Genomic DNA, 26078 nt, shown 5'->3' with positions numbered 1-26078 from the left:
AGTTCAAGCAGAAAGAAGGCTAGACATCAGGGGTTCAAATATAGTTCAAGCGGACAAGGGAGCCGGTCATGCCAGGCCATAAAAACAGTATAACACAGAGAGTCATTCTTAATACAAAGGTCATACATTAAATGATCATTTTTCCTCTACATCTCCCCCCTTTTGATCATACATGATCACTTAAGTAGTAGATGAAAAAGATAAAAAGTATTAGATCATGACTATCAGTGACATATTAAATGTTGTAATAAACATTAGTAAAACAGTAGCAATATTAATCAGAGTAATATATGCCGTACAAGTTTACACAACTCACAGGTAATTAAGCATCAGTGATATCAAGTCGTTCTTAACAAAATGAGACATAGGCATCTTTGAGCAACAACAAAAGACACGAAAATGAAAGGTTAATCTACGTTCACATACACAGATTCTTCCGTAACATTAGACGTGACATTAGACCATTCACGTCGCCATGTATGGATAGTAGCATCAGCACGGTCACGCCTGCTTTCTTCTATCACCTGTATCAAGGTCATTTGATGTGAGACAGATTTATCTATAGCACGCATTATCAAGCCTCTGACCATTGGAATAACACAGCAACCTAAAAGACACAGTATTGCTAAAGCTGTGGCACAACCCATCAGACCAGAAACAATGAAGGATTTCCATCTACCCAATGTCCTATCTACCCAATCCCACATAGAGGTATCAATTCCTGAATTGGCCCGTAACTCATACCCGTACGTCTTTGGTTTGGAGTGGATCTGCGTGGTCTTAATTTAGTTACGTTTGTCCCATTGTTTGAACTTGAGGGTGTCTTAGTGTTCTGTGATGCGTGTCGTGCTTCGAGCCATAGCAATGGGATAACAATTAGTACAGCCAGGGTAAGAAGGAAACACATTGTACCGCGCAGGCCACAAAAACCTGGGTGCCTGAATGGATGCCATGGAGGTCCTTGTGGTGGCGCCATCTTTGACCTTCTACCACACTTATTTATGCGTGACCTTCTTGCAGTTTGAGAAACTCGGGTTACTACCCTCCTCTCTGTCCCCAGCCACACAAAATAAGTGAGGTGATTGGCCCACAACACCGTCTCCGATGCGTTCGGATTTTACCAGCAACCTTTACGGCGGTCTGGGTGATCAGGAGGACCTGGAACGGACCTTGAAACCGCCGCTGCTTCCAGTGTTTTCTCCTGAAGTCTTTGATCACCACCCAGTCACCAGGCTTGAAGTTGTGTTGTGGCGTGTCAGCTGGCGTGGGCAGTACGGCTTTCACCTGTGAGTGGAGAGCTGAAAGGGAGGCTGAGAGACTTATACAGTAATGTTGTCATCATACAGTTTAGAGTCTAAAGAAGTAGTCCCTGGTCTAAGCCCTATATTGGGAGGCCTCCCATAAACTACCTCAAATGGACTCAAACCATGTTTGTTTCTGATTCGCGTGCGCATATGGAAAAGCACAAGAGGAAGTGCTTTTATCCACGTTAAACCAGTTTCCTCACAACATTTGCTGGGTTTTGCTTTTATGGTGCCATTCTCTCTTTCAACAGCACCGCCACTCTGTGGATGGTAAGAGCAATGATATTTAAGGTCATAACCAAGAAATTCAGACATTTCTTTCATAGCTTGATGTATGAAAGCTGGACCATTATCACTGCTGAGTTTGGTGGGAATTCCCCACCATGGGATGATTTCCCTGAGTAGAACCTTGGCCACTGCACCTGCATCCTGTTTGGAAGAAGGGAAAACTTCAACCCATTTGCTGAACATATCCACCAACACCAAATAATATTTATTTCCTTCACATAGTGAGAGTTCTATGAAATCCATCATCCAGTATTCAAATGGGCCTTGGGGGGGAGGATGACCATGCTGCGTAACCTTAGGAGCTCCAGCAGCGTTGTGTGCTGAACATGTGACGCACCTTTTACAGTAATCAGAGGCAAAAGTTGAAAACCCTCTGGTATACCAGTTAGCATTTATGGCTATACTCATTCCCCCTTTGCCCACGTGGTCTTTCCCATGTGCTAGTTTAGCATAGAATGGAAAGACTGCACGTGGCAAACATGGTTTCGAATCAGGCCCGAGCCAAATTTTGTTAGAAAATGTGGCTCCAGCTTTTGACCATAACGCCTTCTCTGCGGCGGTAGCCAGTTGTTGGATGGTGGGGAGATCAGCACATGGGTTAATGTCAGGCTGTGAGGAGGAAAAGAGGATGTGAAACATGTCACCATCCGCAGCAGCAGCTTTTGCGACTGCATCTGCAGGGTCAGAGTTGTTAGTGTGAGCATCACATTTCATCACAGATACTTTTGTTGGCAACATTATAGCAGCCAAAAGATCAGAAACAAGGTGGTGATTAGCTACAGGTTTTCCAGAGGAGGTGAGGAAACCTCTGTGTCGCCAAGGGCACCAAAGTCATGAACCACTCCAAACGCATAACGAGAGTCTGTGTAGATGTTTGCTGTTCTGCCCTCAGCGTGTTTGCATGCTTCGGTGAGTGCTACTAGCTCTGCAGCTTGTGCTGAAAAATGAGATGGTAATTTGCCCGATGCTACAATTGCGTGTAGAGTGACAACAGCAAAACCCGTTTGATTGACGCCTGTTTTGTCTCTCGATGCAGAACCATCCACAAACAACTCAAGGTCAGCGTTTGGGAGAGGTGTATCTGACAGATCAACCCTTGGCGAACACTCCTCCTCAGGAACCTGCACACAGTCATGAAAGTTGTCTGAGTCATCGCCATCTTCCTGTGTAGGGAGAAGAGAAGCAGGATTTAGAGTGGAACAGCGTTTAACCGTGACGTTGGGCATTTCCAACAATGCGCAGACAAATGCGATGTCTTTTGTGTGTGCAGAATGTGAGCTACAGCGTGTGGTACCATGAGTATGAGCTCGGAATAGCTTACTAAATCTCTAGAGGCTGCCACTGCCTTCTCTGCAGCTGCTACAGCTCTAAGGCAGAGGGCAGACCTGCTGCTACTGGATCCAGTTTTGTAGCAAAAAATAAATAAGCAACAGGTCTGAGTTTATCCCCATGTTTTTTTTGGCAGAGTACAAATGGCTTATTTGAATTTGGTAAGCCAAGTGTTGGAGCATTTATGAGTGCACTCTTCAAATCTACAAAGGCCTTTTGTGCTTCTGGGGTCCATGTGATTTTGCCATGGGCTGTCAATTTTTTGCCATGGACAGTAGCTGAGAGGGGTGCCTCTCGTTCTGAATAGTTAGGGATCCACTGTCTGCAATATGACGTCATTCCTAGAAAACTCAACACTTGTTTCTTTGTTCCTGGCAGAGGAACGTTTTGAAGAGAGGGATTTGCCCTCTGCTGTGATCACATGTCCCAGATATGTTATCTTTGTCTGGACAAATTGCAATTTAGACAAGCTGGCTTTGTGACCGCTGTTAGCCAGAAATGTTAATAGCGCAACTGTGTCTGTTTTGCATGCCTCCTTTGAGGGGCTGGCCATCATAAGGTCGTCTACATAAGCCAATAAGACGGAACCTGATGGAAATTCAAAATTTTGCAAATTTAGGCTCAGCTGATGATGAAAATACGATAATGTTTCAGGCCTGTAGTCTGATTTTGGATGAATTACCAAAGGTGTCGCATCTTTCATAAGTCCAACATCGTACTTATGTTTTGCCCAGAGGCAATCTGGCACCTGTGTTAATTCAGCTGGCATGCTTTTAGTTGTCATGACACATGTGTACACAGATGAACCACGTGGTTTGTTCTCTAACAGTTCTACTGTTCTTTTAACTTGCACTGTAGATGTGACTACTGTGCGATGTACATCACCGGTTTCACTGTACTCTGTCCTCGAGTCCCTTGTTCTGCAGAAATCTGAACACCCGCATTTGCCCCGGAGCCATGGACCCAGATCCTGCCATTTCCATGATTCAGGCTTCACCAGCGAGATGTGTGGGGTTGTTGTCTGAAAAACTCGCATGGAGGGAGTTATTTTCCGAAAGGTTCGGTTTTGGGCAGCAGAGAGAGTAACAGAAACAACAGCAACTGACTTTGTCCAGTAAATGTGTGTCAAACTCAACCTCTCTGGCTTTTCAATTATCGCACACCAATCTTTCTCAAAGTCTGTGTCTTTTCCTTCACTGACATGTGCTGTGTGTGTGTGCAAATGACATTAATTCTTCTGAAGTATGTGTGAGTGAGTTATACAATAGTTGCCATTCATAGACATAGAGCAGTTCTAAATTTTCTATAACTTTCATCATGATACATTGTATATATAAACATGTCGGTTTTAGGAATCTGCTTTGAATTCCTCTTCTTTTTGGGTGATTCTGGTGTTATACATGTGTCTTTATCTCGTATTTGAGTGTGTGTGTGTGTGTGTGTGCATTGCCTCACCATCCTGCTTCGCCCCGGGTGGCTCCTGCTCCTCTGGGGTCCGCCCATCGCTACCATTTCGGCTTGAGCCCATCTTTTCCCCAGCCATTCTCCCTCGCCTACAGCCTCGTCTGAGCCCTGATTCATCAGTTCCAGAGCGGTCATATCTTGTGGAACTGGGAATGCGGCCTGGACCGCTGTGCAGAGTGCTGTAATTGAGTCTCGGTTGGCATTATCATCCCATGTGGGACTTTTCATACGCAGAGGCATTCTGGCTTCAGTGAAATAGCCCGTGATTTTGTGATAATGAGTCCCAAAGTTCTTTTGCAGTTCCCTGTGTACTTCTCTCATGGTTGGCCTATAGTCTCTGCAAAAATGTTCAAATTCTTTTACCCACAAAATGTTCAAATTCTTTTACCCACTGAAGGCACAGCAGTTCAGTGCAGGGTTCTGTCGGAGGGGGCCTGGTGTCGTGCCAGACTCTCTCCTCCTTTTGTTTGCTCTCCAGTTGTGCCCTGCTCCTGGTGTTGTCTGCTGGACTGTATGTTGTATGGTGGCGGTGGAGCGGAGTCCAGATCACGATGCACCTTCCCAGGTTTCAGCTCGGACAGAAGAGGAAATTGTTTTTTAATATTTTGTGTTTGTAATTTTTGTTCTTTCTTTCCTTTCTCCTCTTTTTTATTCTGACCTTTTAATTGCCGTGTTTCTCTTCTCTGACATTCATCCTTCCACATTGCATACGCTTTCCAATCTGCCTTAAAGGGTGCAAATCCCCTTCTCAGTTTCTTTGAAAATGCTTCATATTTCTCACAATCACTCTCTTCTTTTCTCTCTAGTCTCTCCTTCAGTTGTGTTAATTGTCTGTCACTCAAACTGCCTTCTTCTGGGAATCCCAGTTCCACCCACACACCAAACTGCCCACAACTGCCAGGATATCTTTCTTTCATAAAATGGCACAATGGTGACAATTTATTTGGATCTTTTGGTTCCAGCTCCGAGCACGTTGTTTACTTTGCAAAGATTCCCATTCTCTAGTCCTAACTACCCTGTTAGTTAACTAAGACACGTCTGTCTAGCCCCTAAGTGCTTCTGTTTAACCTTGGAAGTGTGTTTCCCTTTTGTTTCCCTTTTTAAACAATTTAAATTCTTTCTCACCGTTTTGGTTGCACACGTTTTGGTTCTTGTCCTGGCTGGGATGCGATCGCTGGCCGGGCTCCGCTGGAGGAACAGCGTCTCACCCAAGGGGGAATCTTTTATTCAATCTTTTATTCAATCTTTTATTCAATCTTTTATTCAACCTTTTATTCAATCTTTTATTCAGTGCACTTTTCTGTTGTTCCAGATCAGTCGTCGCATCCCATCCTCGTCGCCAAAGTTTGTGGTGGAAGTTTGACCGAATAAGGGAGACCAACAAAGATACATTTATAAAGCTTTTGCGCAAAAGGACCGACATTTTTCCTCTACACCCTTGTCAAGACGCTTTGTAACTCGAGTCATCATCAACACATAATCTATCAATGAGAACCTTTACATGCACATTATTGTTGTTATGACGTATGTGGGTTTTAATCATATTCAGGATGGTTTGATGACTGAAATGGGCAGGGATGTCAAAAGAGAGATTACATCATGAGGAAGCAGATATTTCAGTTTTTTTTTGCTATGATATAATTGCACTTTCAAATCGTGCTTTGTTCACATGGAGGTGATTAATCGGCAGCGAGCAGGCCCGCCGACAGGGGGGGACAAACGGGTACGTTGTCCCGGGCCCTGGACTGGCCCTGGAATGGGGGGGGCCCATAACTGGACCCCCATGAAGTTGGGATTAATTATTGTATGTATACTTCAAAATGTGTTGATTTAGAGAAGAAAAGTGCTTTATTTGCATTCAATTAATGACTCCTAGATTGTTTGCCTTCATTGCCCTTGAAAAAACGGCCAATAACCCCCTATCACCCCTATGCCAAAATGGTTTGGTCTTTGGAGAAGAAAAAAGACGACGTCATCATTCCATTAGTGGTCAGTGCGCGAGTTGACTCAACATGCACAAGTCAGGAGCCCTGAAAAAAAAGAAAGGCGAAAAAGAGAGGAAGAAGCCGAAAGCCTGAGGGGATCTCTTTATAAATATTTCAGAAAAGACTCAGGTGATGCTGCAGGTACCAGTAAAGGCAGCTGTGCAGCACAGCCAGGTAAGACACGGACAACTGTTTCCAGCCCCGTCGTCAAGTAACACAGGCACAGGCGGCGTGTCAAACATATTAGCGCAGCACCACATGAGCAAGTCACACGAGATCAATATCAGACAGACAGGGGGCATTGAATAATTTGATAACCACAACGGCTTTATTACACTGTGTTTCATACGCCTATATCTAATTGAATCTTAGAATATGCACATTACCCCGCAAATAGGCCCATGTCCAAATCAAATGTTTCAGGCAGGCACGCGCTGCGCACTCCAATCAGGCTGAATTGATTTGAGAATCATTCCCAGTCAGCTGAATTACAGCCAGTGTAACGCGGCTCATGGTTTAAAATAAGCCAGTGGCATGGCAACATGTGAAATTGCCATTTAGATAGAGTTGGATGTAACGAATGGGTTATAAACGTGACGTTTTGGGGTAGCCTGTAACTTAGTTTCTGATTGCCGTTAACTTGAAACTCGCCAGATGAATGGGCTCCGCCTTGTTCCCCAAACATTCTCTGGAAGTTCAGCGGACATAAACGCGGGTCTGGCGATAAATAAAAGTACCCTTGACATGATTCCCCTTGGTCAAGTGAAAAATGGTCGATGAAATGTGCAGTTAATGAGCTCTAAGTGAATACAATAGCGTGAGTTTTATTGTGGTATGATTCTGAAAGCCATAACTTCACTCAGTCCATATCCATAGCCTATCCAATTAAAGTTGTAAATAATCCTTTTGGTTTATCCGTAATAAATGGGCTTGTCATCCCGACGTCATGTGTTTGGGAGCTGCACAAGGGAATTCTGTGGTTGTGTTTCGGCGTTTGACAATTTTGGGAACAAAAAAAAAAAAAAAAACTTAGATTTTTAAACTTTTGTAGTCTTTGGGATAGAGTTAGCCAAGTTGATCAGTCTATTCTTTTCTGTGTTAAATCGTCAAATTAAGGGGTTTTCAATTTGTTCTTTTTTAAATGGTTCATTTTGACCCCTGTTAATTTAGATATAGCCCTTTTTATCGAAATATGTTCACCTTTATAGGAGAGGCTAGAGAGGATGAGAGAGAAGAAGAACAGGCTACCAAACAGGATGAGAGAGAAGAAGAACAGGCTACCAAACAGGATGAGAGAGAAGAAGAACAGGCTACCAAACAGGATGAGAGAGAGGAAGAACAGGCTACCAAACAGGATGAGAGAGAAGAAGAACAGGCTACCAAACAGGATGAGAGAGAGGAAGAACAGGCTACCAGTGAGATAGAGGTGTGTGTGGTTTTTTTTTGGGGGGGGGGCCCATTGAGAGAATTTTGTCCCGGGCCCAGCCAAACCTGTCAGCGGCCCTGGCAGCGAGTATATAAAGAGCTGTGTGTTTCAAACTCTTCATCTCATCAGCCATGGACAAAAGTGTGCTGCTGGTCCTGTTCTGTCTGCAGGTGTTCCTGCTCATCACAGCCTTCACTTCTGCTGATGCAGCCACTCTGGGGGTGGATGACCGGCGACAGCAGTCTCCTAATCGTCCTAATCCGGTAAGAAGACCTATGCAGGAGCTGTAAAATCTTTGATTGAAATTGTGTATTCTCACAGGACTAAATGTCAAACCTGTTGCTGAGAGAGAGAGAGAGAGAGAGAGAGAGAGAGAGAGAGAGAGAGAGAGAGAGAGAGAGAGCTGTCAAACATGACTTTATTCAGTTTGACTTGGCAGTTTTAAGTCAAGGCACAAATCAATACCAGTGTCTTTGAATGAGAGTACACATTATAGCTGAAGACTCAAAACATTTCTAATTTCTCCTGATTTTGTTGTAGACGAAGGGAGGAAGTTTGGTCGAATTAAAAGAGAGAGGACGACCAGATGAACGCAGATTTCCCGGCTGCTTGAGGAAGGACGGTGGATGTTCAATCTTTGGAAAAGTAAAACCAAAGGTCATTCATTTTTTTTCCATTTTTTCATTTTAACTTACTAAATTAATTCCTGAACTTAACTGAACTGTTTGAGATACTGTTTTTATTCTCTGTTTACAGGATCAACCTACACCAAACCCTAAACTGCTGTCTCTGGTCCAAAAAATGTAAATGTGCTTCATTTCTTGAGAATAAATATAACATTGATTGTGATCTGTGTTATTATCTAGCAATATTGTCAAGTGAAAAAGAGAATGTCTACGTGAACATGTCGATTTTATTTATTTATTTAATGAACCACTAGATTGAATAGTAGATAGATGTTTTTCCTGTTTTACTTCTCAGTGACTTTTCTTGTCTTTTCCAAATCTGTGACAGGAAGGAAATCCAACAACTCCTTTCAGAGAACTGAAGACAGACATGAAAAACCTGCATCTTCTCTTCAAGAAAGCTTCTCTCTTTTGCTTTGCCATTCACCATCTTGGTGACAATTATCAATCTTTACAAAAACAATACTCCTGCTTTACTCCTGTGCTAAAGAAAAAAAGAGCCTGCAAACCATAAATTTACCAAAATTGAATTCATCATGTAAAAGTTAAGAAGCGTATTTTGCTATTTTATCATAAATTTCCTACAGGGACTTAACATTGTTGTTATTCTTTGCTTTGGGTGCAGTTCTACTTAAAATAAAAGGTTAATCCAGCCATGGCTACTCTAAATCATGTTTGAGGCTACTGTAGCTTGTTAGCTATTACAGAAACAGGACAGAAGAATTGGAGAATGAAACTAACACCACATTGATTATTAAGATTTGCAGTTTTCTGATATTTGGTTAAAAATCTGCTCAGTAAATGTTTTAGTTTTGTAATTACAGATGCTCTGATAAATTGCCTACAGATGTCTTCTACTATTAGGATGGATTATTAGGTAATATTTCACTCCAAGTGCTGTTGATTATAAAGTTGTTTGCTAACGAAATAAAGTTTTTGAAATAAGAATAACTTACAAGTGTGCCATCTTCTTTCTTTGTGACCAATCAGAAACTCAGAAGAAGTTTCTTTCCTTTATAAAAAGTGAACAGTTTAATGTAAATGTTTATTTATTCTGGCAAATCTGGGTAAATATGTTAGTTAACTGGGAGCTGCCCTGTATAACCACAGCTTGTTACTGGTACACACTAAGTCCAGCTGTGAAAGTCCCTTTTATCAGCCTGCACTAGTCAGCTGCGTCAGAAGATACTATACATTTTTGTATGAATTCTAATCTGCAAATCAAAGCAGAGGAGGTTGGACTGCTTTCTGTGTAGACTGGCTTCAGAGTACATTTTGTAAAATGTATAACAGATGATTTGTTGAATAGAAAATTCCTCAACCAAGATGTTGTACAGATAATTATAACTGCACTCAGTTCAATTACAAAAGTTATCAGATGGGAGGAAATGTTTAAGTAGGGACTCCAGGTGAAAGAAGCAGACAACGTCAGTCAAATACACAAAAAGTCAGAGTGATAATTAAATCAGACTTCTGGTTAAACATGGGTATACATGTGGATTAACTATCTGTATCTGCATACACCCTTTAATTGGCCCCTCTTTATCCACATCAAACTAATTATTGGCAGTGAGTATATAAACAGAACTGTGCTGCTGCTCCAAGGTCTCACCTTGGCCTCGATGCCGACGACAAATCAACTGTCTCCTGATCTGGTAAGAACGATGGCGAACTCAGGCTGTCTGATTGGTTAAGGGGTGAAAAATATCGAAAGGGCACCAGCTGCATGCGGTGGGGCACCAGCACGCAGACAGTTTTCTAGCATGTAGGGCAGCCTATATGGCATCATGTTTTTCTCCACTGGAAGGCCCCCCTAGAGAGCATTGTATCCTGTTTTCTCCACTGAAAGGGCACCATGGGGGGCACTTCATCAAATGTCCACTGGAAAGGTACCGTAGAGGGTAGTTCCTCCAGTTTTCTCCACTCAAAGAGAACCCAGAGGGCACATCATCACATTTTCTCCACTGGAAGGGAACCCTAGAAGGCAATTTATCATTGTAATGTATACCATAGAGGCATCTAGGAGGGCACTTTTGCTTTGGTTTGTCCTAACAGGGGGGCATCCTTGGTGCATTTATGAGCACCATAATAAATGCACACTATAGTGTAGTTGTACATAGCTAAAAATAGATTTTTAAATATTTAAGTATCCCCCCCCAAAAAAATTCTATGCAATATTTTTACTGAGCTTTCAGAAACTCATATAAAGGGGTGCACCATTTCATTTAAATGTCTTAATATTAAGTGTGTTAATTTATCCACATAAAGTGGCCTCAAAACTTTCCACAGTGAAAGAAAAAAGTAGTCTTTGTGATATGTGAACTTCTTTGCGCTAACAACCCCACAATGTGATGCAATGCGAAAGTTGTGCGTCACATTAAGACTGGGTAGCATGTTGTGTTAGCTGTTAGCTTGTCAAGAGTAGTTCATCAGCAGCCCTATGACTGCATGGATCATGACGTTTATAGAGCTGGGGCCTCCCATGATGTAACTGAAACATTAAATGAATGTCTAAAACAGTGAGCTTTCTTTCATAGTGTCTGTTATATATAGGAACAGGGTGTAAACAGCCCAATACCCACTGAGGAAACATTTTTAAATCACCTTGTAGTTTTCTTTCACTGATGATTTACAAATGATTCATTTAAAAGGTCTTAATTCAGACTAATAACTATGATCACTAGACATGTAAAATAATACAAACACGTGGAAAGTAAGTAACATACCCTGTGACCTTCTCCACTTGGTTCTCCAAAACATTAATATCTATGTGGCCAACTAGTAACCTAAGGAATTTCTGAATTATTGAAAATAAGAATCAGTGTTTATGTTTTCTGTTACTGGGTGGTGCAGCTCAACAGCTGAGGCAACACAGAAGGGGAGAAGGAAGTATTTATCCAAAAAAAATAGCTTCTTCTGCCAAATTTTGGATTAAAGCCAAAAGGTAATCTTCCACATTCCTCGTGGTTTTAGCTGCTGCAAGGTTATTTTATTCGAAGGATGTGAGTGTAAAATGGAATACAGTAAAGACACCGTAGGTTAATGCTTTTAGAAGCAGGACATCCTATAATACAGAGTTATGACTATGATATTGCATATTTAAGATGCAATATTTATTCTACCATACATTGCACAAGTATCTGTGTTTTCTTTTCATTGCCAAACTAAATATCTTCTGTCATTAAAGGTTGCTGAAGTGTAGGTTATAAATACCTCTATCTTTCTGATGTCTTCTGGTGCAATGACTAATTGTTTATATTGTTCCTCTGGTAATGAAATGCTGTTAATATATCTGCTTTCCTCTCTGTGTAAACATGTTCATTCATGTTTGAAACACAAAATTAGTTTCCTCAACAAGCAGCTCAAACAAATGGTTTGGTTTCTGTCTGCCGTCACTTGACCTCTCTCTCTCTCTCTGAGTCATCTTTCCCAGAAGGGTGTTTACGGAGTGCAGCGCTACCAGACAAGGCTGCATTTAAAGCTGGACTGATTCCCGACTCTCTTGCAGGAGAAACAAAGCACTAACTGGTAAGACTAGTTTCTCAACTGATTATTGGGCATATTACATACATGAGTCAAATCCTAAAGCTACATGGTAACTTTTACAAGTTACATTCATTTTTTGGGGACTATTGCCAAAGAAGTTCTCCCAGTATATTTAGATTTTAATAACTAATGAGAGGACGACACAAATAGTATTTAGCAATTCAGAATTATATTATACCATGCTGTAAATTGCTATATATATATGTTATCTTGTAGTGGATGCATAAGATACAACTATGTATTTTTTTGTTGGAGAAAATATAAGATGGGGGCATCATTTCCACCTTTTCAAAATTCAGTTTTGACAATTGCCAAGTCCCTATGAGATCAGAGTAGATGGAATGTGGACATAGTTTACACATCTGAGATGCCTCCTGGTAAAGCTGTTCATTATTTATTTCATATGTTGTCAATAAATGATTTAAATGAAAGTTATTAAGATGCAGCTCAAAGCTATGAACTTAACTTGCAATGGTGCAGTGTGACTATATTTCACGTGGGTTTCATACAGGCTGATCTACTTTATTCATCAAGTGTGTTGGGGCTGCAGCCTGATGAGAAAAAAAGACTTAGTTTTCCCGATAGTATTCATACATATATAGTCAATATTCTATTCTCTAATTCTTCTTTCAGTTGTCTTTCGGTATCCATAAAGATTATCATTTCAAATGTTACAGCTGGTAAAGTAGAGCTGACTTTAACTACTTTATATACTGCTATCTTGTGAAAATAGCCTATCATATGAAACTGTCTTCAAGTAACTGTACTATGGCATTTCTGTGTGTGTGTGTGTGTGTGTGTGTGTGTGTGTGTGTGTGTGTGTGTGTGTGTGTGTGTGTGTGTGTGTGTGTGTGTGTGTGTGTGTGTGTGTGTGTGTGTGTGTGTGTGTGTTTTACTAACATTACAGAACAAAGCGTCGTCCTCGCTCATACCTGCAGAGTTAGGATAAACTACAGGCGTCCACATCTGGACTCTGCATGCTTTAGTCAAAGGGAATAGTAGCGCAGAAACCCCCGGTATGTAATCTCTCTTTTCCTCTTCTCAATGTAGCTCGAGCACAGATGTGCTGAACGTTTTTCTGTTTGGGTGAGAAATCAAAGACTAACGTTAGCAGTCTGAAGTCTAACAGAAGCTTTGAGGATATGGTGCAAGTAGAAATAAAACCCGGTGAGAATCTATCAAACATGGCGTACCTGTTTACCAGTATACCTTTTATGGGTGACTTCTTTCTTCTGCAACAGTGTGACGCGCCTCTCCATCCTTTCTTACACAAAAAGAGTTATGGATTAACAGCAAAATGTGATTTACAGTCTGTTTAATCAGTTAATATGTGCATTCTTTGTCTTTGCTGGAATATGGTCTTTCATTCAGAATTTATTTAAGTAAAAGCTACAATAATAACAAACCACTCTTTGCAAGCAACAAAAATAAAAGTTCTTATAATGCAGAGTGTCCCTTTCAGAGTAATTATGAGAAATATTACATTAATGTAATATTATTACTGATGCATTAACTTGTAAGCAACATTTCAATGTTGTAGGCGTATTGTATTTAGTTGTATGTGCAAGCTTAATTTGCAGAGTAACTTGTAACTATTAAAAGTACGAAGTAATATCGAACAAGAATTAGTATAAAGAAGAATTAAATAGCAATACCTCAAATTGAAGGCTACTTAAGAACACTACTTGAGTTGATGTACCTAATTACCTTCCACCTCTGTGTTTATCATGTGTTCAACCTGTGATATAAGTTTGTTTAAAAGTACTTAAATAATTGATGATTGGTCCCTGACATGAACAGACAGAGGTGAAAGAGCACTCAGTTCTCGCACTCAAGTAAAGGTAGCAATACCACAGTGTAGAAATACTCTGTTACAGGGAAAAAGAACATGTGTTTAAATTTGAACTCAAGTAAAAGTAAGAAAGTATTAGCTTCAAAATACACTTACAGCACCAACAGAAAAAGTACTCGTCATGCAAAATGTCCCATTTCAGTATATTTATACTATATATTGGACTATTAATATTGATGCGTTAATGTGAAAATTTAAAATGATTTATAAAGCAGTAACCACTTTATATACTTCTGAATCAAGACCTTTGTATCCCGGAACTCCACCGAGTTCAAGCCGACTGATTAGTGTAGCGTCGTTAGGTTTGGGTAGCTAGCAGAGGACATTCATGGTAGGTCCACACAATCAAATCAAATACAGGGACTTCGATTTAAGTTTAAGCACAGTAATTGAGCATATGCACATTGCACTACCATATGTATGGACATTGTTGCACAAGTGAAGCTGTGAATGTTTACATTTTCAAAATGTCCTCCCTCACAGCTTTGCGTGGTCAGCATGGATGGCTCAGAGGAGGACGACTACTTCTACCATGAAAACATCAGCTTCAACTTCAGCTACGAGGACTACCCGGTCCTCTGCGAGAAGGGTGACGTCCGCTCCTTTGCCGCCGTCTTCCTCCCCATCATGTACACCGTGTGCCTGGTGGTGGGACTGGCGGGAAACAGTTTAGTCGTGGCGGTCTACGCCTACCACAAACGCCTGAAAACCATGACGGACGCCTTCCTGACCCACCTGGCTGTGGCCGACCTGCTCCTTCTCTTCACGCTGCCCTTCTGGGCTGCTGATGCGGCGCGGGGCTGGGAGCTGGGCGAGGTCGTCTGTAAGATCGTGTCGGCCTGCTACTCGATCAACTTCACCTGCTGCATGCTGCTGCTGGCCTGCATCAGCCTGGATCGTTACTTGGCGTTAGCCAGGGCGCAAGGAAAAGACCAAAGTCGGTGGCTGCAGAGGATAATCACCAGGAGACACTGCTGGAAGATGTGTTTAGCTGTTTGGGCGACAGCTTTCATCCTTGGTCTTCCTGATTTGATTCTCTCAGAAGTGAGATGGCTGTCTAATAGGAGTGTCTGTCTGGCTGTCTATCCTCCATCGATGGCCCGAGGACCGAAAGCTGCTCTGGAGATAGCAGAGGTGCTGCTGGGATTCCTGCTCCCACTCCTGGTTATGGTGATCTGTTACTGGAGCATGGGCCGGGAACTGAAGGGCCTCCCTGTGGAGAGCAGAGGAAAGAAGTGGAGAGCTCTGCGTGTCCTCCTGACCATAGTGGGGGTGTTTGTGGTCACTCAGCTGCCTTATAACGTGTTGAAGGTCTACCGGGCGATGGACTCCGTCTACGCCTTAGTGACCCACTGCGGGACGAGTAAGGCGTTGGATCAGGCGGCTCAGGTGACAGAGAGCTTGGCCCTCACTCACTGCTGCCTCAACCCGATCCTCTACGCCTTCGTGGGGTCGTCTTTCAGGCAGCACATGATGAAAGTGGCCAAAACGTTTGGCAAGAAGAGAAGAATGAGGAGGAAGAGGAGGGAAAATCCTGCGGGGGACGAAGAGATTGAGATGTCATTTAACTCCCACAGTGCATCACCAGAGACAAACACATTCTCAATATGACTCAACACTAGTGAATAATCACAGTAAAATCACATGTTCAGTAGAGCAGAAGAGCAGAGGCAACAGCAGTAGAATCATGTGTGGAAATCATTAAGATGTGCAAAGATTCCACTGACTTTTTAGTACTGTAAGACTTCAATTCCCTCGAATCAAAACAAGAAGTTGTTAGTTGCATTCTTGTTTCCTTTCAAAGACCAAAGAAATGTATGTTTTTTTCTATTGTGAGTGATGAATGAAAAAGGAATTATGATTTCTGTTAGTTGTTTTGTCCGTTTTTATACCCTGGTCATTTCAAGTGTATTTCTCATAGTTTGCATGACAGCGAGCTCCTACTATTTTGACTTTTTTGAAAAGTGGTTCTATCAAATGAAATACTCACTTTGCAGAGAAGCCCACAAGATTAAATCTGGTTGTTTTTTGTTGTTTATCCAGATCTTAGGCAACAGACATTTCGCTTAGATTTCACAAGAAACATTTAAGACTTGTGCTAACACTTCCAGCTGCTCACACTGCACAAAATAGAACCTCAAACTCTTCATTACACACTGTACAGGTACAAATTAAACAATGTATGAGCTGGAACGTTGTTCTTTTTGAAACAACTTTGTAATTGCAACTTGTTTGAAAAAATGCATGTTTTAAGTATAATCACTTTAACTAAATAATCCTGATTCACTTGATTTTACACATCTGCACAGCCTGCAAACCAGATGTAGACTTCCACACATGCATGCACCACTGATATGAAGTGATTTTGGATCTCGAATATTCTTCTTGTTGACCTATATACCTTCTCACCATGTATTTTTTATTCTCAGCTCAAAATGTACCTAAATTCCTGATTATTAAAAGATATCACATATCAGCTTGTTTGCACTGGTGGTGTTGCTTTCTACCAAATCTACACCCAGTGGGGTTTAACTTTCTTTTAAGTGGGAAAGCCACAGATTAGTTTCCTGAATTCCTCAGAGCATCTGAAGCACATTGACTGCACACATACTTCACAGTTGATCGCTGCAGCCAAGTCTACAAAACACCATGAAAAACAACTTTTAGTAATTTAACGAGATGGTCGTGATGTTCTTCATTGTTGTAAATCTTATTTCTTACAGATGTTTTTTTGAAGACTCAACCCCTCAAGGTGACTTGGATAGGATAGAGAGGGAGGATTGTACACATTCAAACATTTAGACATACGCTTGTGAAACGTCCAGTATTAGCACACTACCTTTTTTAGATAACCACATGTGCGTGCTACATTGCCTTCACTTTCAAACTGATTACAACATCCCCCTGTTCTGTTTTATCTGAATAGCTGGCACATCCACTTCTCAGTGGTTATATGGGACCAAAGGTGATGTAACATTATGTTTGTGGTCTGCATAACTATTGTAAAATAGGTCTGTTGTTTTCCATAATCTGAGGTAGTGGAAGCCTGTAGATGTTGAAAAGAAGAGGCCCAAGAACAGAGCCTTGAGGAACTCCATGTAATTTACGTCTGTCCAATGTGTAATCTTAGTTTGTTGTGTAATAGGCGACAATGTTTCTTCATTTGCTTGTGTTTTATCTTGTGTTGCTTCAAATAGAATTGAAACCAGTATAGCACAGCTCCAGAAAGTCCATCCCAGTTTTCGAGTCTCTCTAGTAACATGATGTGGTTGACCATGAGGAACAGCAATGACATTTAATAATACAGAGACCGAAACTTTTCTACTGTGTTTAAGTGGATGTCATCCAAGATCTTAACAAAAATAGTCTCTGTGCTGTGGTCCTGACTGGAAAATATAAAAACAATTGTTTATGGTCAAGACAAATTAACTGTTGAAAACCAGCCTTTTCAGTGATTTCACTCAAAATGGGAGGTTCGATATGCACCCTAATTGTTAATAAGTCAGTTGTCTACATTATTTTAAGAGTGCCCACAAGATTAAATCTGGTTGTTTTTTGTTGTTTATCCAGATCTTAGGCAACAGACATTTCGCTTAGATTTCACAAGAAACATTTAAGACTTGTGCTAACACTTCCAGCTGCTCACACTGCACAAAATAGAACCTCAAACTCTTCATTACACACTGTACAGGTACAAATTAAACAATGTATGAGCTGGAACGTTGTTCTTTTTGAAACAACTTTGTAATTGCAACTTGTTTGAAAAAATGCATGTTTTAAGTATAATCACTTTAACTAAATAATCCTGATTCACTTGATTTTACACATCTGCACAGCCTGCAAACCAGATGTAGACTTCCACACATGCATGCACCACTGATATGAAGTGATTTTGGATCTCGAATATTCTTCTTGTTGACCTATATACCTTCTCACCATGTATTTTTTATTCTCAGCTCAAAATGTACCTAAATTCCTGATTATTAAAAGATATCACATATCAGCTTGTTTGCACTGGTGGTGTTGCTTTCTACCAAATCTACACCCAGTGGGGTTTAACTTTCTTTTAAGTGGGAAAGCCACAGATTAGTTTCCTGAATTCCTCAGAGCATCTGAAGCACATTGACTGCACACATACTTCACAGTTGATCGCTGCAGCCAAGTCTACAAAACACCATGAAAAACAACTTTTAGTAATTTAACGAGATGGTCGTGATGTTCTTCATTGTTGTAAATCTTATTTCTTACAGATGTTTTTTTGAAGACTCAACCCCTCAAGGTGACTTGGATAGGATAGAGAGGGAGGATTGTACACATTCAAACATTTAGACATACGCTTGTGAAACGTCCAGTATTAGCACACTACCTTTTTTAGATAACCACATGTGCGTGCTACATTGCCTTCACTTTCAAACTGATTACAACATCCCCCTGTTCTGTTTTATCTGAATAGCTGGCACATCCACTTCTCAGTGGTTATATGGGACCAAAGGTGATGTAACATTATGTTTGTGGTCTGCATAACTATTGTAAAATAGGTCTGTTGTTTTCCATAATCTGAGGTAGTGGAAGCCTGTAGATGTTGAAAAGAAGAGGCCCAAGAACAGAGCCTTGAGGAACTCCATGTAATTTACGTCTGTCCAATGTGTAATCTTAGTTTGTTGTGTAATAGGCGACAATGTTTCTTCATTTGCTTGTGTTTTATCTTGTGTTGCTTCAAATAGAATTGAAACCAGTATGGCTAATAACTGTAGTTTGCCAGGTCTGTGGGAAATGGTCTCAGAGAAGAGAAGTGTTTACCATTTGTAAAGGATCTGATTCCATGCAGTTAAAACAATTTTTGAAAAAGCCTGTGATCAGATATCAAGGCAAGCAGCAGCAGGAGGATCTCAGATGTTGCACAATTTCCCCAAAGGTTTTTGTAGCCGACGGGATTTTATTGGATAACAGCTGAGGAGTTAGTGACATAAGACGGTTTGTCAGCAAATAAAAAGACACAAACACAGCACTACATAGTTTAAATAGTTTTCCTTTCTATTATTTTTCTTGTAAGAGATATGTTTGCTGTGGTCTGTCATGTCATTAATCTCTCATACAAAATGTAAACACAATGAGTTTTTACTTAAAGTTATAATTTCATGTTGTTTATAGACAAGATTAGGAAAACACATTATCATTTGAAATGTTTTTTTCGTAGTCATCTTCCTGTTTCCCAGCTGGTACTAATCAAGTGATGCTGCAGGCCATGCTCTTCTACGTGTGCTTTTCCATGTGGAATTCATTTGACTGAGGTTTGCCATCTGTTAACTGAGCAAAACATTCCACACAGTCAAAACGTTAAAAAAAAAGAAGAAAAACGTGGGGATCAAACACTGTTTTTCTTCTCTCATTTTATACCTTCAAATTTAACTTACATCATAGTTTGTCAGAAAATAAAAGATTGTTATTGATTTTAAATCCATTTATTGAAAAAAACTTTCAAAAATGTGCAAATAAAGAGCAAAGTGTCAAAAAACATAACTTGTAATTAAAGAAAACTATAAATATACAAAAACGGCACCTTAGGCTCGTAAGATCTGATATCTCAGATCAGAAATATGGCTAATTCACTTTTATTACAATTAAGGCAGTCAAACAGCATTACTTTTAAACACTTTAGAACCAAGAACATTTCTTTCTTCAATTAAATAAAAAATATTAGTTATTCAAATATATAACTAATTATATAAGAAATAAAAGAAATATAGGCCTAAAATGGCAGTGTCACAATAATTTAGAAAATAAATTTTCCTGCCATTTTCACATGGGAACAAGGTCACAAAACGTAACCCAAACATTCACTCATTAAATACAATATGCCATTTTATCAAATATAGCTATTAAATTGTGTAAAGTTTTACACAATACGCTTTTTAAAGAACCATAACCTAAGTTACTTACCTACTACATAGCCAGAACTAGATCTTTGACCCTGTATCAAACGTTAGAGAGCAGCAAATACTGAATTGTTATGTGTAACTGTGAATATAAACTAAAATGAAAACACTCTCACAATCCCAACTGTTCATGAACAGAAAGTAAAGCGGTCGTATAATCCCAGAATTTCCACTGGATGTGGAAAAATGTGAAAATACAAAAGTGCAGTAGCAGGCTGAAGGATTTGTCCTGACTTACTTCGACTAGGCAACTAATTTCTCTGAATTATATTGAGCCAGTAAAACCATTCAACTGGACATATAATGACTCGTGGCTTCACAAATTTCTCATGGTAAATCAAAATCAGGCACTGTTTTGTATTAACGTTGTCTGGAGTTTTTTTTTTTAAGATGACAATGGCATGTTTGAGTATCAGCTGTGCATCCAAACAAAATGGGAAAAGGCATCTTTGAAGAGTCTTTAGAGAGAGGCAAAGGCGGCTCCTGAGATTGTAAAAGCGTACAGCAGAGGAGGAGCAGGTAGCCATCAATAGTTGAGGATCTGCACATCAAACAGGTCACACACGCCCTCGTTGTCGTCCAGGTTAAAGCTGTAGTCTATTCCTGCGTGAGGAGGGAGGAGCATCAATAACACATACTGTGAAACACAAATAAGAAAAAGACAGATAGTAAAACTAAAAATCAACAGTACAGTTGATTTTATAGAATCAACTGTACTGTGTTGTGTGCTAATTTGTCATGCTAACACACTGAACTAAGATATTGAACTGTTAAACATTAGACCTGCTAGAGCATGTAAACATTGTCATTGGGAACACATTAGCATGCAGACTTTAGCATCTCACAGAGCTGATGGCATGGCTGTAGACTTAAGTTTTGTTGATTATCTTTTTAAACATATTGTAAATGCAAATATTTATTGAGACAACTTTTCTTTTATAAAGCTAGTCAAGATTTCAGATGCTTACCGTCAGTCGACATTAGCTCATCAATCAGGTCGACCGCTCCTACAAGAGAAAAAAAATGTGTTTCCATTTCACAGTATATCAAACATTCACTGCAGACTCTGTAACACTAATTCATAATCATCAAAGCTGGATAAAAGTAGTATTTAAAAAATATAAGTTTAGCCAATTTCTCTCGCCAGTCCAATCCTAAAGCTTGGGATAAAAAAATAAAAAACTCAAAATAAAAACAAGCTCAGATGTTAAAGCCTTTACAGAACCATAACTGAAACGAATGCGAAGAAAACATTAAACCGTAAACAGTGTAGATGTGTTTACAACCCTCCGCCTTACCCTCTCTGTCGTCCTTCATGTGGTCTCCAGCAGCATTGAGCTTCAACAGGCTGCTCATGTCCAGCACAGACTGGAACTCTGGGCCCGCCAGGTCCATCTGCTGCTCCAACACTGCTGCTGACTGACTGTGGCACTCTGCAGGGAGCATCAGAGGTGCAACAACAACACTTAGCTAAACAGTAAAGCCCAGTGTGGGAAATGAAACCTGCATCATTACAGGGTTTAGTTATCTGGAATTATAAGAAGACGGATGTGAAGCACTGGGACAAAGACAAAAACTCAATCATCTGGATTAAAATCAATCATCTAGAGCTAATGTCAAATCCACGAGGGTGCTGGGCAGCGCTGTTAAACAAGACTTGAGAGCTCAAGTGTTTCCATGGAGATGAATTGAAATTCTGGAACTTGTAACTCATTTCAAACTATTTTTCTAAACAATTCCAAACGCTATAGTGGCAACAAATGCATGATATGTGCAGACCAGTATTAATACCTAAGTTTACCCTATACACCATTATATTAAAATACAAACCTCAACTGAGGATCCTCGTACCAAAGACTGACAAAAACGACCTTTGCCCTCCAGTTTTGACTCTAGGTAGTCTTTTCGTTTGGCTAGGAAATAGTCCCACACATCACCCCTTGTAAATCTTAATTTCCTATTTTTCCTGGCTCTGTTGTAAGGTTAAAAAATCAACACAAGCCATCATGCAAACAGGCAATATGTTTTCTTTGTCAAGGTTTTCACTATTGTTTTGTAAAACAGCAAAGATTGTCTAGTAAATGTTTTTTTGTGGTGTTTTTGTAATTCCTCATTTTTTTCTGGAGAAAAGGTCTGACTGAGTTTCATTTTCACAATAGGAGTCTGTAAGCATCATAACCAGTACTATCTGCGCTCACACATGGATAAGGAAGTGCTTGGTCTCTCCCACAAACTGGGTGTGTATTGTACAGTCAGCCTGTTTCCATGACATGATGTGGGGACAGATGTGAATGCAGTCTGTCTGTCTGGGCTTGCAGAAACAAAGCAATGCGCGGTGTTATACGTGTATACATCCAAGATGTCTCTTCAACAGCAAATCTACCCGTTCTTTCCATTGTCTATGCAAGTAGAGAACAGCTCCTATGTTTTGGATCACATTTCTTTTCAGAAATGCATTCTTTACAATCAAAATCTACCATTTCAAAAACATGCCGGGATCAAATCACAGATGTTTCAATTTCTGCATGTCCTGCAATTGACTCAATTATACTATACTACTGTCATATGCAAGAATCTTGAGGCCTTTCTGCTTTACCTCAGGACGTTGTTGCTTTTGTATCACTACAGCTGTTGTGGAGGGTTTATAGAAATCTTTTTTGTTACCGAGCTACCAAACTAGATCATTTTATGCAGAAAAATTAGACAGAACATTCACTTGTTAAGGCTGATGGAGTAAGAGCTTTTGAAAGGAGGGTTTTAACCTTCCTCATTCGATCATCTTAGATACTGCAAATTCCAAGGAGAGGAAGAATTTAAGGCTTGCGAAACATTGAATTTACAAAGTTCAAACACCATTCTCATGTCTCAGCATTAGTCACCATATCGTTTGCTTTTGTATTTTGTCTTATGGTCTCACTCAAATGAGTACACCTGTGGTTTTACATGTTTTATCGCATTACTGACCATTTTCTACAACAAATGTTTTTAGACATTTTTTCTTACGACCCCGACAACCAATAGTTGTGTTTAATTTAACTGCACTATACAAATCAAATTCAACATTAAACTTGCTTGAGATAAGTTAGCTATTATGACTGTCTCACAGTGTCAGTTACATTATGATCACATTGTATAATAGATGCGAGTAATGACTTTAAAAAAACTTTTCCTGTTCTTGCATGTCAGGACAGGATGACATCTGATATTTCTGAGTCAGCTGACAGAAAACCGTTTAAAGCAACAATCAAATTCACATGATTCATTTTATAAAGGGAAGTGTTTTCTTCCTGTTTGATATAACAAACCTAGCAATTTAATACTTTCAGTTTTTGGACATGGGAGCGTCTTTGAATGTAACAGAGATTTGAAAAAGTGTCTCAGTATTTAGTCAACCTTCAATGTGAGCAAAATGTTTTACTCTCAGTACAAGGCAACACACTTCAACAAAAAGTACATCAATCTAATTTTGAAATGTCTAAGTACAGAGTTGTAATAAAAAAAAAGCAGCAGCATGTGATGTTGGGAACACTGGGTATCTTACAGTAAAAATGAGTAATCGCTTTGCACGCCTTGTATTTATTAGCCTTCGTTTCCCAAAAGGTGCAGTCAGATTGAAACTAGCTTCCCACTTCTTTCTATGCTGAAGGAAGCTAGAAACACTTGCAGGGCTGTCATATTCAACTGCTGCATTAGTCGCTAGGTGGCAATTGAGTCTATTGTCTAGTCAGCTTGTTTGGGTGGGTGAAATGACTCATGGCATTTGGTAAACAAGTCTACAAAGGTGTGATTTTCTCTACTCTCTGGACATCCATTCAATTACAATAACTGACAAAACAAGTGGGAGGGACTAACACCAACATCTTTTGACTCATGGGGTGGAGGATGTTATTCCAAATAGATCATGACGGCGTGAGAGAAAAATTAAGCCGCCCAAGTGTGACAGTGCTTTGGGATAATTGTTCAGATAGCTATTCTGTATCTGCCACTGTTAATTTAATGTGTAAGGGATCAATATTTTGTGAGGCCTGTTTTTGATATTGTCTGACATAATGTGAGGACAGAAAATGTGAAAATCAACCTCTATAGCCTATGTTTATAAGCCATTAAAGCTGTTGCTAGTTTATTCATCTAATCCTTTCTGTTATTAAGCTTCTACTGATGTATAAAATATGACCCTGCACAAAATATAAAAATATAAGTGTAAAGTCAAGCTTTTGTCCACTGCAGCCTAAGAGAGGCCATTAAAAATCAGTAAGAACTTAATAATCATTAAAATCCTCAAAGTCCCTGTGCTTACCCATCTGCACATCAGGAGGGGTGGACGACGGAGTCAGCACTTCATCATGGTCAGGCAGCACCATCTGGTGGTCTGAGCAGAGAGAGTCCTGGCTGCAGTAGGAGGAGGTGGTGTTGGAAGTGGAGTACACTGACGTAGAGAGAGGGAACCTCTGCAGGCTGGCGGGGGTGCTCGGTGGAGTCGGCATTGGACAGATGTCGTCAGTGGGCGGCACGGAGAAGACCACAGGTATTGTGGAGTCTGAATCCCTGTTGATGAGCATGACCTGGATGGGGGCCGAGTGGCTGCGTAGGTTCACCTGGTACTTCTTCTGACCAGTCTGGCCCTGAGGATCAGCAGTGTACATGAGTTTATCGACAGCAGCTAAAAATCTATATTTTTTATATACACAATGGATCACAGGACTTCTTGTATGTGAAAAGGGTTGCATGTGGTGAGGAACCCACAAAAACATAGGAGCAGAGTGTTTTAGTATCTCTGAGCTATTTCTGTTTTTTAATGCCGCAACTTCACTGTTTTGAGTCACTCTCCCGGCAGAATTTTCAGTCGCATCAGGCAGCTGTTGCCAGCAGAAAAAAACCTCTTAAAAACTCACTGTACACTACCTGCACAGCACCAAAACAGCAAACAGACCTAGTTCCAACTAGCTTGTGAGAATAGTGGAGCATGCAACAGCTACATTTCCAAAAAAAAGAGCAAATAATGGGTTTACATTCATCAGATGGCCTGAAACATGAATGCAGATGAGGTCCAATGTTACTTTGAATCTGCTGGAGATTTGAATGGGAAAACATTTACTAACAAGTGTGTCCTATCAACTGAAAAGGTGATGATATGTCAGTGTTGCATTTTGTTTTCACAGACAAGGAGAGTAGTCACTTAGATAAGGATGTATATGAATGTAAGCTAAAAGTGCAGCCTCTCCAGAGTTTCTTGCAGGAGTTTTAGGTTCAGCTCAGCATGTGTTTAACTGCTTATGTTTTCTTATTAAGTTTGAAAATTGTCTTCCTTATAATTTAATGATACACATTACTGATTATACACACACCAGCCCAATGTGCTGAGAACCCTGTCCCTTGTTAGCAAGATTGTTTTCTGTGTCCAGTTAGACTTCACACGTCAAAAGAACATGTTATCACATTAGCCTGCTTTTATGACAGACTTCATGTGGTTGGCCATAGATAACGAGCAATACATATAGTGATTGCTTGTATTTCTGGTGACTTAATGTTACAGAACCAAAATACATGTATGCCAATTAATTAAGACAGCTTGTTTGACGTGACCAACCGTTTCAGGTAGTGGTACCTCCAGCTGGGTCCCCGCAGGAGCCACTACAGCAAGAAGAGTGTCTCCGCTGAAGGCACTGCAGATGTCTTCATGTGTGACAAATTTATAAGTGGAGAGGTGTTAAGGAAACAGGAGCTAGATTACTTTGACAATAAACTGGAAAAACAAGACTGCGAGCATTGTGCAAATCAGGATTAGCCTGGCTGTGATTTCACAAGAGACTGACAATAGCAATTGTATTTATAATCCTCCCTTTATAGCATTTTCTTAATAACAAACAATGCTAAAAAGGATCAAGTAGAGATGTTTTTCCTCTGAAATTAATAAACTGGGCCTCAAGAGGACTAGAGTTACAAACTGTAGAAAGAGAGACGAATGTAATGAATGTTTGTCACACTTAATGTGTTCAGTGCCACAGTAAGCTGCTTTTTGTAGGAGTGATGGTGTATCCACTTAAAAACTGCCTCAACTTGACTTGAATGCAAAATTACAATTAGTGTTCTCAAAATTAGAGAATAAAGCAAAGAAAGACATAAAACCACTGATCTGCATTGAACTAAACAAAAACTAAATAACATTAAAATAGGTAAGAGCAACATATCTTGAATTAATGCTAGATGGTATCAAAGGATATTTGCTGGTGAAGGGATCGAGGTTATAGTGTTTGATGTTCTC

The 26078-nt window shown here is 40.1% G+C and overlaps 3 protein-coding genes across 5 annotated transcripts in view; 2 read left to right on the top strand and 1 right to left on the bottom strand.

Moving 5' to 3' along the window:
• Positions 1-7865: 7865 nt before the first annotated feature.
• On the top strand, positions 7866-9435 carry LOC129089269 (uncharacterized). Of its 2 annotated transcripts, none has more exons than XM_054596669.1 (4): positions 7866-8059; positions 8343-8453; positions 8553-8599; positions 8811-9429. In XM_054596669.1, the coding sequence occupies exons 1-4, from the start codon at positions 7928-7930 to the stop codon at positions 8842-8844; spliced, it is 324 nt and encodes a 107-aa protein (XP_054452644.1). In that variant the 5' UTR covers positions 7866-7927; the 3' UTR covers positions 8845-9429. The 2 variants fall into 2 exon arrangements, with proteins under 2 accessions (XP_054452644.1, XP_054452643.1); XM_054596668.1 differs by having other exon boundaries at positions 7871-8059; positions 8337-8453; positions 8811-9435.
• A 2486-nt stretch (positions 9436-11921) lies between these two features.
• Positions 11922-18551, top strand: ackr4a (atypical chemokine receptor 4a). 2 transcript variants are annotated; one of them, XM_054596666.1, is made up of 3 exons: positions 11922-12010; positions 12936-13044; positions 14364-18551. In XM_054596666.1, the coding sequence occupies exon 3, from the start codon at positions 14379-14381 to the stop codon at positions 15489-15491; it is 1113 nt and encodes a 370-aa protein (XP_054452641.1). In that variant the 5' UTR covers positions 11922-12010; positions 12936-13044; positions 14364-14378; the 3' UTR covers positions 15492-18551. The 2 variants fall into 2 exon arrangements, with proteins under 2 accessions (XP_054452641.1, XP_054452642.1); XM_054596667.1 differs by lacking the exon at positions 12936-13044 and having other exon boundaries at positions 11944-12010.
• A 1123-nt stretch (positions 18552-19674) lies between these two features.
• Positions 19675-26078, bottom strand: part of e2f5 (E2F transcription factor 5) — a 10248-nt gene continuing 3844 nt past the window's right edge. The window contains exons 3-8 of the mRNA XM_054625116.1: positions 26038-26078; positions 25404-25512; positions 24114-24438; positions 21115-21249; positions 20785-20823; positions 19675-20419 (exon numbers count right to left, since the gene is read on the bottom strand). The exon at positions 26038-26078 is cut by the window's right edge and continues 121 nt beyond it. Coding sequence (XP_054481091.1) covers positions 20343-20419; positions 20785-20823; positions 21115-21249; positions 24114-24438; positions 25404-25512; positions 26038-26078 — 726 coding nt within the window. The 3' untranslated portion in view covers positions 19675-20342. The remainder of the gene's footprint in view (positions 20420-20784; positions 20824-21114; positions 21250-24113; positions 24439-25403; positions 25513-26037) is intronic.

The sequence above is a fragment of the Anoplopoma fimbria genome, chromosome 3 (genome assembly GCF_027596085.1).
Source record: "Anoplopoma fimbria isolate UVic2021 breed Golden Eagle Sablefish chromosome 3, Afim_UVic_2022, whole genome shotgun sequence".
NCBI lineage: Eukaryota > Metazoa > Chordata > Actinopteri > Perciformes > Anoplopomatidae > Anoplopoma > Anoplopoma fimbria.
This window is presented reverse-complemented; position numbering and strand designations above follow the sequence as displayed.

Bases quoted from the DNA above. Each gene is read 5' to 3' on its own strand.
- LOC129089269 (XM_054596668.1), top strand. From the start codon at position 7,928: ATGGACAAAAGTGTGCTGCTGGTCCTGTTCTGTCTGCAGGTGTTCCTG. The intron at 8,060-8,336 runs GTAAGAAGACCT...ATTTTGTTGTAG, and splicing joins CTCCTAATCGTCCTAATCCG to ACGAAGGGAGGAAGTTTGGT. The intron at 8,600-8,810 runs GTAAATGTGCTT...AATCTGTGACAG, and splicing joins CTGTCTCTGGTCCAAAAAAT to GAAGGAAATCCAACAACTCC.
- ackr4a (XM_054596666.1), top strand. From the start codon at position 14,379: ATGGATGGCTCAGAGGAGGACGACTACTTCTACCATGAAAACATCAGC.